The 10,141-nt window shown below is 37.3% G+C and overlaps 2 protein-coding genes across 3 annotated transcripts in view; one reads left to right on the top strand and one right to left on the bottom strand.

Annotated features, from left to right (window-relative positions):
* Window positions 1-228: 228 nt before the first annotated feature.
* On the top strand, window positions 229-5,478 carry dct (dopachrome tautomerase). The gene is made up of 8 exons (XM_005799389.2): window positions 229-740; window positions 822-1,121; window positions 1,801-1,901; window positions 1,996-2,162; window positions 3,239-3,418; window positions 3,526-3,661; window positions 3,752-3,953; window positions 4,431-5,478. The coding sequence occupies exons 1-8, from the start codon at window positions 452-454 to the stop codon at window positions 4,601-4,603; spliced, it is 1,548 nt and encodes a 515-aa protein (XP_005799446.1). The 5' UTR covers window positions 229-451; the 3' UTR covers window positions 4,604-5,478.
* A 191-nt stretch (window positions 5,479-5,669) lies between these two features.
* Window positions 5,670-10,141, bottom strand: part of LOC102223888 (glypican-6-like) — a 101,192-nt gene continuing 96,720 nt past the window's right edge. For both annotated transcript variants that reach the window (XM_005799388.2, XM_023337379.1), the window contains one exon: window positions 5,670-9,638. In XM_005799388.2, the coding sequence (XP_005799445.1) occupies window positions 9,433-9,638 (206 nt within the window). In that variant the 3' untranslated portion in view covers window positions 5,670-9,432. The remainder of the gene's footprint in view (window positions 9,639-10,141) is intronic.

The raw sequence follows: 10,141 nt of genomic DNA, 5'->3' as shown, positions 1-10,141 counted from the left end.
GTTATTCTTGTGAATGACTCGACCGCAGAGAACCACAAAACATCATATTGTCTTCAGCTGCTACATAGTAGTATTTACAACATAATAGCCCCTTCAGACAGTTATTTGGTATCTTTCCAGATCTTGCTGGAACTCACAGCCTGGCTGTCAGGTGATCATCACAAGACCAATGTCTTAATCCTCCCCAGCCCTACAAAAGCAAGAATGCACATTAGAGGCTTTCTTAATCTGCACGCAACTAGCTGCAGCACAACGTGATTTGGTTTTAAGTGCTATTTCCACAGATGTTAACTTTATCACTCCATCTAATTTGAAGATTCACAGCAGCCGACCGTGGCGGAGGGAGATTCCACACTCCTTGGGGGGGCGATCAAATCGACTGCCTTACAGCGACCGCTTGATCTGCAAACTGATTTTTCACCACTCACTGGAAGAAACAAATAGGTGGAAAATGAGAATCGTGCTGGTTCTCGGCACTGTGTCTTTGCTGCTCTGCGTTAAACCCGCTGAAGCTCAGTTTCCTCGAGCTTGCTGCACAGTAGAGGGGATCCGGTCCAAGCGCTGCTGCCCTGCTCTGGGTTCCGATCCTGCCAACGTCTGCGGCTCTCTGTCAGGGAGAGGGAACTGCAGGGCTGTGCAAGTGGATTCCAAACCCTGGGGGGGACCGTACAGACTCAGAAATGTTGATGACAGAGAGAGGTGGCCCACCAAGTTCTTCAATCAGACTTGCAGGTGCAGCGGTGAGTGAAAGAAATTTGTGTAAGCCATCATAAGCCCACCTTGAGTATCAAGTATTTCACAGTTGGCTTTCTGTGTTGCAGGTAACTTTGCTGGCTATAATTGTGGTCAGTGTAAGTTCGGCTGGACTGGTCCAAACTGTGACCAGAGAAAAACTCCTGTGGTGAGGAAGAACATCCACTCCCTTACCAGCGGGGAAATTCAGGACTTCCTGGATGTTCTGGATCTGGCTAAGAACACCATCCATCCAGACTACATGATTGCCACACAGCACTGGCTGGGTTTGCTGGGACCAAACGGGACTGAGCCACAGTTTGCCAACATTTCCATTTATGACTTCTTCGTCTGGCAGCATTACTACTCAGTCAGAGACACTCTCTTAGGTAAATCTATATTTATGTATTGTCTTTATCAGTGTATGTTTTATTGCAAAAAGTAACCAAATTACACTTTATTGTAATGAGAAAGAGGCATATTTGTATATTTACATATTATGCACCACCTACTGTGTATTACTGTTGGCGTATTCAAGAGCACAAAACTACTTCTGCTAAAAATATTTTGTTTTATATTTAAATACAAAATGAAAATCTAGAATAGATTGTACCATACCAACATCATATAAAAGAGATGTAAATACATTTTTAAAAACTGCTGCTGATAGAATAACAATCGCTATTATTAGTTATTTTCACTACTTTCTCCATCAGGAAACAATTTTTAGTGTGTGAAAATACACAAGTATTTAACAGAGTTATGAAGATTAACTCATAAGGTAGACTTAATTTGAGGGGTATGCATTTATAAAAAAAAACCAAGATGTAACTTTAGCAATTTTAGGAAAACCCTGTGTTTAAATGTAATATCCAAAATGATCTTTTATTTGCCCAAATATTTTGCTGATTAATCAACAATATCTGTCTGTATCACATTATAATTGGATTTGAACTTGTTTGATTTGAAAAAGCTTTGACCGAATTGGATTCTGTTCAACCTTTTTGGCCTGATTGTCTTATGTAAGCTTGAGATCATGTTAGTTGTTAAATAATACTTTTCCTGCAGGTCCTGGTCGCCCCTTCAAAGCCATAGATTTCTCACACAAAGGTCCAGCATTCATTACCTGGCACAGGTACCACCTTCTGAGCTTGGAAAGAGAGCTTCAGGTAATGTTATCTAATTGTCAGTCAAGCATAAGTGCAACTTAGATTTTGTGTAAGTAGAAATAAATAAATACTTTATTATTGTTTTTTTCTGCAGAGACTGACAGGCAATGAGAACTTTGCAATTCCTTACTGGAACTTTGCCACAGGACAGAGTGAGTGTGATGTGTGTACAGACTCTCTGCTTGGAGGCAGGAACCCAGACAACCCTTTCCTCATCAGCAACCAGTCAAGATTCTCCAGATGGGGAGTGGTGTGCAACAGGTCAGCACAACTAATGATAGAATAATACTCTGCCTTGGAAAAGCTTTTGACATTTTGTCATGTTGCAGTTATCAACTTCAATGCATTTTATTTGAAATGTCAAGATCCAATGGGTGGAGACAAATCCTGGAAGATTTGATGACTTTTTGTGTTGAGTTGTGGCATTAATGTGATAGTCGCAGCCAACAGATGCATCATGGTTTCCAGATTTCAGACATCAATTAGACAGATATTTACACCTCTGGAAACATGTGGTGCTTTGTTTGAAAGCCAGACTATATAAGACACACATAGGCAAATATGTTTGGCCATTTTTTTTCTTCTCCACTCCAGGGGGTCTTTTGTGGGCTCTAGTGTCCCTTAAATGAAAGTAGGCTGACAGGAAAGGGGGAAGGAGAGGAGGGAAGACATGAGGCAAATATCATCGGGTCCGGGAGTCGAACCCGCGATGGCTGCATCGAGGACTCAAGGCCTCCAAACGTGGGTCGCGCTATCCCCTACGCCACCACAGCACGCCCATTGGCCATTTTTATTTGCAAAAGGGCTCAAAGTCAGTCTGGTTGGAAGGAAAGGATCAATATGCACCAGTTGCCACATTTTCACAATTGGATTTCAATTTGATTGGTCTATTTTAATACATAAATTTGCTCTGTTATAAAACACTCAGAGTTAGATGTAGAATCATTGTTTGACTGTAAACTGAAACTCAGCCCTTGTCTTAAGTATTTGCAACTTCTAACATGATTTCTCACAGGTATTTAGCTCTACCACCTTATTGCTATCTCTGGACAGCTTCTTTGATTTGAAAAAAAAAGCATCTCCCAGACAAACACTGGCATCACAAAGTTTCACTGTTATGGTTCCGTTTTCAGGTTGATGTTAGTTTTCCACCTCAAGCTTTTTGCATGAAAGTTAAAAAGATCATTTTTACTCTCATCCAACCTTTATGCAAAATGCAAAAAAAAAGAATAAATAAATGTGCATAAATATTTTTCCAAGGCACTGTAGCTCTTGCAGTTACAGTGAATGTGCATCCAGTTCTTTCTTTAAAAAAGGCATTTTTTTTCTCCTTCTAGCTTGGATGATTATAACCGTCTGGTGACTCTTTGCAATGGCACGAATGAGGGTTTTATTCAGAGAGGGATGATAGGGAGAGCCAACATGTCTCTACCCACCATGAGTGACGTCAGAAGCTGTTTAGGAATCAGAGAGTTTGACAGTCCTCCATATTTCACCAACTCCTCCTTCAGCTTCAGGTAAAACTCAACAGTTTGTGTTATGAATATGATTTTGGCTATTAGGCCACAAAAAATGTAGGGTTCGGTAGTCATAGGTCATTGATTAGCTTGTTTTAAATGAACAGAAATGCACTTGAAGGGTACGAAAAGCCAGACGGAGAACTGGATGATACGGTCGACAACCTTCACAACCTTGTTCACTCTATGCTCAATGGAACCAGCTCTTTGTCCCACTCTGCAGCCAATGATCCCATCTTTCTGGTAGGAATTCAACGGCGCATAGTAAAATTTGAGTATACAGTTAGGTTCAAGCCAATTAACCACACTTTTATTGTCATTTCAAATTTAAAGGTGCTCCATTCTTTTACCGATGCCATTTTTGATGAATGGATGCGCAGGTTTGTTCCTTCCAACGCCACCTACCCGGATGAGATGGCTCCTATTGGTCACAACAGGGACTATAATATGGTTCCTTTTTTCCCTCCGATCACTAATGAAGAGATCTACGTCACATCGGATCAGCTGGGATATTCTTATGCTATTTCCCTCGATGGTGAGTGAATACTGAGCTAACAATAAAAAAATTTTATGATTACGGAACTTTTTTAATGCGTACAGAACTCAAAAGTGCCACAATACAACCAATATGACTGTATAAAATTGTGCACGATTGTTTAAATAAAACTGAAAATATACACATAAAGAAATTAACAAATAGCTATTGAAATATTTTAGTACTTCAATTAATTAAGACCAGTTTATAAATGCTTAAATGATTAAAATAAATGGAATGATTAATTAGTTTAAATTCATTAGGAATGTTAAATAGAATGTATAATTATTTATTTATTATTTCTGATTTACATTGAAGTGAATAAGTGGGACTTGCAGTGTTATAGTGTTATGAAAACTATAATAGTTTACAGTTAGATGTTGTCTTGTCTTTGTTACAGCACGAGTCGTCACATACTAACCCCACTGACGATACAAACCTTTGGATTTTCAGAGTATTTCTCCTTTCTTTCCACAGATGCAGATGAGGGAGCTGTGTTTGTGCTGGGTTCGACTTTGGGAGGCGTCTTTGTCGGCCTACTGGTGCTTCTCCTTATCTTTGTGCTCTACCTGCGTCAGAGGAGAAACAGAGGCTTTGAACCACTGATAAGAGCCGATTTCACAAACAGGAAGTACACAGAGGAGGCCTAGCTGTCACCTGTTGTTCCAACATGCACCTCAGTGCTCAAACTTACCTCAGCGCAATGGAGCTGTCAGTCTGTGATGTTAGAAAATTACTGATCCTATGACTGAATAAAAAAACCCTCCTTTTAGATATTAAGACTAACCATAGAAGAGTTCTCTGAATCATGCAGTGCTTTGCAAAGGTATTCACATGTCTTGGACACCTTGAAATTGTGTCATTTTACTACCAAATATTTGAAAAGCTGTTCACTTTTTGATGGAATTAAAACCCCCAAAATTAAAACTTGTTGGTTAAACCCACAACAGCGTTTCACTGCCCTTCATGCTTTTTTGAAAAAGCTAAGTAAGTTAAGCCAGTGTCATATATCAGTCTGTCAACAGTGGCTTTCTTCTTTTTCCATAAAGGCAAGATTTGTGAAGTGGGCAGCTAATGGTTGTTATATCAACAGATACTAGCAATTGGTTTGCTGATGAGTTTCCATAGGCCTATTAGCAACTTCTCAGGAAATGTTTTCCTTACCCAGATTAGTCAGACGACCATGCCTTGGTAAGCTTGTAGCGCCAATCCATTCATTTTTAGATGATTAATTTATAAGATAATCAGATATGCTAAAAGCTTGGGATATTATTTATTAACCTGCTTTTGAATGTCAGATAGCTTTCTATTGTCGCATTTCACATTTCTATTTCCATTGTGTTTCTTGGTCTTCCTGATACAGTTTGTCTAGAAACCCTCAGTCCGCTAGAGATATGTACCGAGTTGGGAACCGACTGCACTGGATTTTATTTAGGGGCACCAGACTAAAACGGTTTCAATGCAAATGCATGCCACTGTTCATATTTTCATTTGTAAAAATAAAACAATAAATCTGTCATCTTCATTCCATTCCACATTTCTCCATTATTTTTGTTGTGGGTCTGTCTTTAAATTCAGTAAAGTTTGTGATTTCAATGAAACAAGTAAAAAGGTTTCTGCAGTTTTGCAGGTCACAGTGTAGGAGTAAATTCTTAATCCTATTCTCAATCCTAGTAGTTTTTTTTATACCTTTCACAAAGTTATAACAAGGAGAAATCTGTTTTAAAAATGTTTAGAATTTATTCTCAATAGTAATAAAACAAATGCAATCATCTTCACGATATGGTTGAAATACATTAAGGCATCTTCGCTCAACAAACTCTTTACCTCCAAGGTAAAAGTAAAAATAAATGTGACTTGTAAAGAATTGATGTAATTCAGCACTGGGTTAGCTGTTGTTTTTAACCTTTTATTGCAAAAATATTAAAAGTTCAATGATTTAAAAACAAAAATGGCATCCTGTGAGATCAATAGTCAGAATAAAGAATAACTTTAAAAAAACACATTGCGTATTTTTTCTGTATTGTTGTTCTTGCACTGTGGATGTAAATGAGTACTTCAAACAATATTGAAAAGCTAACGTTTTTCTTGATACATTGTGAAGGGCATGACATAGGCTAATTCTGTGGATGTGTACGCTCAGTTGGCCTGCTGGTTATGAACCTGACGGGCTCTCAGAGAACAGGGAGCGCACATCCAGGCTGGTTTTGTCCGCGCCCCTCAGCGGTGCCAAGGTCTCTCACATTCTCTGTAAGTACGCTCTACTGAGGAGCTTCACTGAAGCATTCAGCCTTGTCCAGTCCCCACAGATTCTCATTTCACAGGTGACTGTGGTCGGCTTCAAGCCTGTCTGTGCTGCAGACATAACCATTCAAGCTTTCCAGATAAATTCAGGGAGTCATTCTTAGCATTCCCTGTCACCACTGTGTGATGTTTGCTCCCTGCCTCTCTTAATAACTCCCAGACATACAACAAGTATGGTAATATGTACTTATATATTCTTTTCAATTCTGTCATTTGAAGTTGACATTTTTAAATACTGCCTGGGATTATTAGAGCAGTTACTCAATATGCAAAGATGCATGTTTTTGCGTTTTTCTAAATGTAGTTCCAGTAGGTATGAAACATCTGATGATAGTTGGTAAATACGTGTAATATATTCTGAGGATGCAGCACTACAACATGATACAGTCAGTTGATTTAAATTCATGTAAAGTTCACAGCAACACAAGAATATAGGTTTGCTCTTGTAGACCAACCGAATAATTTTTATTTGCATATAATTTCATTATAATTCAAACGGAAAATGTTAGTGGGAAACTTAATTTGAGATGCCCAATAGGAATCTCCTAACTTGATTGTCTTCAGAGCCACAGGTGTGAAAGATTTTTCTGTATCTGGTTAGAGATTAGTAACCTGAAGTAGATAACTCTCTTAGTGTTTTGTTAAAAACATTACATTTGACCTCCTAATAAGTGCTAAGACAAAAGTACATATGTGCCATCATCTATTACCTTGATGATTTGATCAAGGTACCCTAATAGATGACCTAATACCCAACAATATTAGGTAATGTTACTAGGTAACATTACCTAATATTGAAAAAGTTCAATATGGGTTTAATGGGTTTAATTTTGTATTTAATGGCTGTGTTAAATAGATAATGTTTTTTACAGTAAAGATCGGTCCATAGTCCATTGAAATGACCTTCCTATGTGAAACATTTATTAAGTATCTCTTGACAGAGTAACTATCCAATGATAAAGTAAAACCAGATAATATTTTTCTTTCAGTGTTATCCGCACTTGACTTTGTTCAAAATAGTGTTTACATAAGTGGCATTAGCTTTTTCAAACAACTGACTTAAACAAAGCTGTTTCTCAGATCAGAAGCATGAATTGCTCCCTTGTGATATCCTGAAACGTATCACAGGGATCACTGGTTTGCTTTAGGCTTTTGTCTCTAACACATTTATCCATCTTTATGCTCAGACATTATTGAAAATGCACACACAAACATACCTAATATTATAAGCTGAAGGTCTAAATCAAGACTATTTAAAAGAAGTAGATTATGTTGAGTTGTTTCTTTACTCCAGTTCTATCAGTATTGTGTCAACAAATTTATGTTAAAGTTTTGCTATGTACAAAAAACAAGCCTAAGACTGAAGCAACACTTAAATGGATTGTCACATCTACCAGCTATAAGGAAAACCAGTATAACAGTGAGGATAATTCACATGAGTGAAGGGTTTTCTAGTTCGAGTACTGAAGCAGAATCAAAATTTTCTGCTCATGTTGATCTCTTACAATTCAAGCAGGGAATTCTGTGCATAAGAGGAGCTTTATTGATAGTTTGGTCAAACAAAAAAAAATGTTTTATGTGAGCAGAGAGACTCACCTGGTAAATGCTAAGCTGCAAAATAATCAAAGTGCTAATTAATGTTGAAAATTGTAAATTGAAACTTTATGTGGTGTGACTGTACGCAAAAATATTAAAACAGTGAATTTTGAATATGAACCAAATCTGTTTTAACCTGTGTGAATTGAAAGTACAACTAATTCTTGTGAAAAGTGAACTTGCATAACAATGGTTTGAATGGAAAAACACTAAAATCTATTCTGTTTCAAAGTTTGTTTAGTATAGAAATATCATTGTTATGGACCACAGACGGCAAAAGTCTTCATAATAAATAGCTACAGACCAAGGAGAATAATCATCTCCTGCATATCTTAGGTCATTTAACAGCTTTTGAATTTCTTATCTTTCATCAATGTTAAGACACTAAGAGAGTTATCTATTAAAGGTAAATTACTGATGGGCCATTTCCTCTCAATTTAACCCAGCTTAAAAAATCCACAAAAGACCCTTATGGTTGTAATAGAAGATTAATAATTAGCCACTGTAGCTACCTACCTGTTCCATTATTGATGAAATTAAATTATGACAGTATTTATCCCTTTAAACTAGAAGTAAATATTTTAAACTATACTGAACGACCACATCTTAAACAAAATGTTACCATAGCTGTTTAGCCATAGAGCTACATAACAGTAAATTAGTGGCATATTCTCTGCAGATAAAAGAGAAAAAAAAACCTCTTAGAAATGATTTTAGGTTCTAAGCTAAGTTAAGAAACTGGCAAGATATGAGCATATTTTGCAGATTATGGAGTTGGTGCAAGGCAAAGTAAATAAAATGTTAATCCTAACCCTTCAAGTCAGCTGTAGCACAAGGCCACTGCTGAGCAGATTTTGTGAGTATTTATAGGTTTGTGCAGATTGTGTTTAAAACAATATATGCATCTACAGCCCCAAAATGATTGAAACCGTATGAAAGATCTCAATTTGCATTCACAAAAAGGAAATTGAAAAGAATTGTTTTTCCTTCACAAATCAATAAATGGCATAATGTTATATTTAATCAAATTCTAACCAAAGCGGACATGGTTCCTGAATCCTCTTGCACTTAGATGTACATCACCTCTTTAAAATATATTATCAAACATTTATTAAGCTTATTGTACCTTTTTAAGGTGCATAATTTAACCACATCTCTTTTTACATTTTCTTCAGACAAAAAAATTCAATAAAAAAAAACTCAAAGTGCATACTATATTTTTTTTCCAATTGGAAATCTATGTTTATATTTGCCATATGTGAAAGAAATGTAAAGATTTATTTATTTTTTTTAAATCTCTGAAGCAGAGTTTGTTGGATCCACATCAGTTTTAGAAACTGAAATGATTTAATGAAATATAAAGTCTAGGGATGGCACTGCATGATTTTTGGAAAAGTGGAAAATCATGATGTGGATGACTACTCTCTTTCTCAGAGCAGAATCCTGCAGCATCAACGCTGGTAGGCTGAATGCTCTTTGCTTGACTGTAGCTCCAATGTGCTTGAATACAAAAACTGCCAGAGAGGAGAAAAAAGGGGACAAAAACCCTGCAGTCCATATCTAGCTTGTTGCTCCATCATTATCTCCATTGTCGGTGCAGAGTTAGAGCTAGCAGAGCCAGCACGGTTGGCAGTGCTATGGATGGTGCATGGTGGGGGGCAGAGTCCTCCATAGGCCCGCTCCGGTCGGCTCTCACCACTGGGGCTTCAGTGGCAGCGCTGTACATGTCTGTGGTGCAGCCCTCTGTGCAGCCGCTTCCGCTGCCTGAGCCGCTGCCTTCATCACCTGAATTACAAGAGCAGAGCAAAAAAAAAAAAAACGTAAGAGTTCATCATTGGTAATTCAGAATCAAGGCTGACCTTTGATTTTCTGAGAATAGGTCATATTCCTTATAGATGGAATATTGTACCCTCTTACAAGTTTGTTAAAACAGATTTTGTACAGAAACTCCTTTACGTAAAGTTTGCTTTAACATTTCCAGGGCAGTAAGCAGTAGATTTCGTGTTTTAAGTAAATAATCATATTATCCTAGTCAGCTACATGGGGGCACTCAAGCTTTGTGTTTTCACATTTAATTTCTTTACCATCATCCTAAGATGATCAAATGACCATTAAGTTCATTAAGACCATATACATAGTAAACAGCAAAATAACATTTTAAACCCTTATGCAGAAGCACACTTTTCACATTTTGCACATTTCTTCCCAGGGAATTGCAATACATGACAGATATGCATCCGTAACAATACACATACTTTAAATGTGAAGAAGGACTTCCTGATTAAAAA

Source organism: Xiphophorus maculatus, chromosome 7 (assembly GCF_002775205.1).
Source record: "Xiphophorus maculatus strain JP 163 A chromosome 7, X_maculatus-5.0-male, whole genome shotgun sequence".
NCBI lineage: Eukaryota > Metazoa > Chordata > Actinopteri > Cyprinodontiformes > Poeciliidae > Xiphophorus > Xiphophorus maculatus.
The sequence above is the reverse complement of the archived record's forward strand: the minus strand, read 5'-3'. Positions and strand labels throughout refer to the sequence as shown.

Coding starts and splice junctions, on each gene's coding strand:
- dct (XM_005799389.2), top strand. CDS start 452: ATGAGAATCGTGCTGGTTCTCGGCACTGTGTCTTTGCTGCTCTGCGTT. Junction 1,122..1,800: donor AGTCAGAGACACTCTCTTAG/GTAAATCTATAT, acceptor CTTTTCCTGCAG/GTCCTGGTCGCCCCTTCAAA. Junction 1,902..1,995: donor GCTTGGAAAGAGAGCTTCAG/GTAATGTTATCT, acceptor TTTTTTCTGCAG/AGACTGACAGGCAATGAGAA.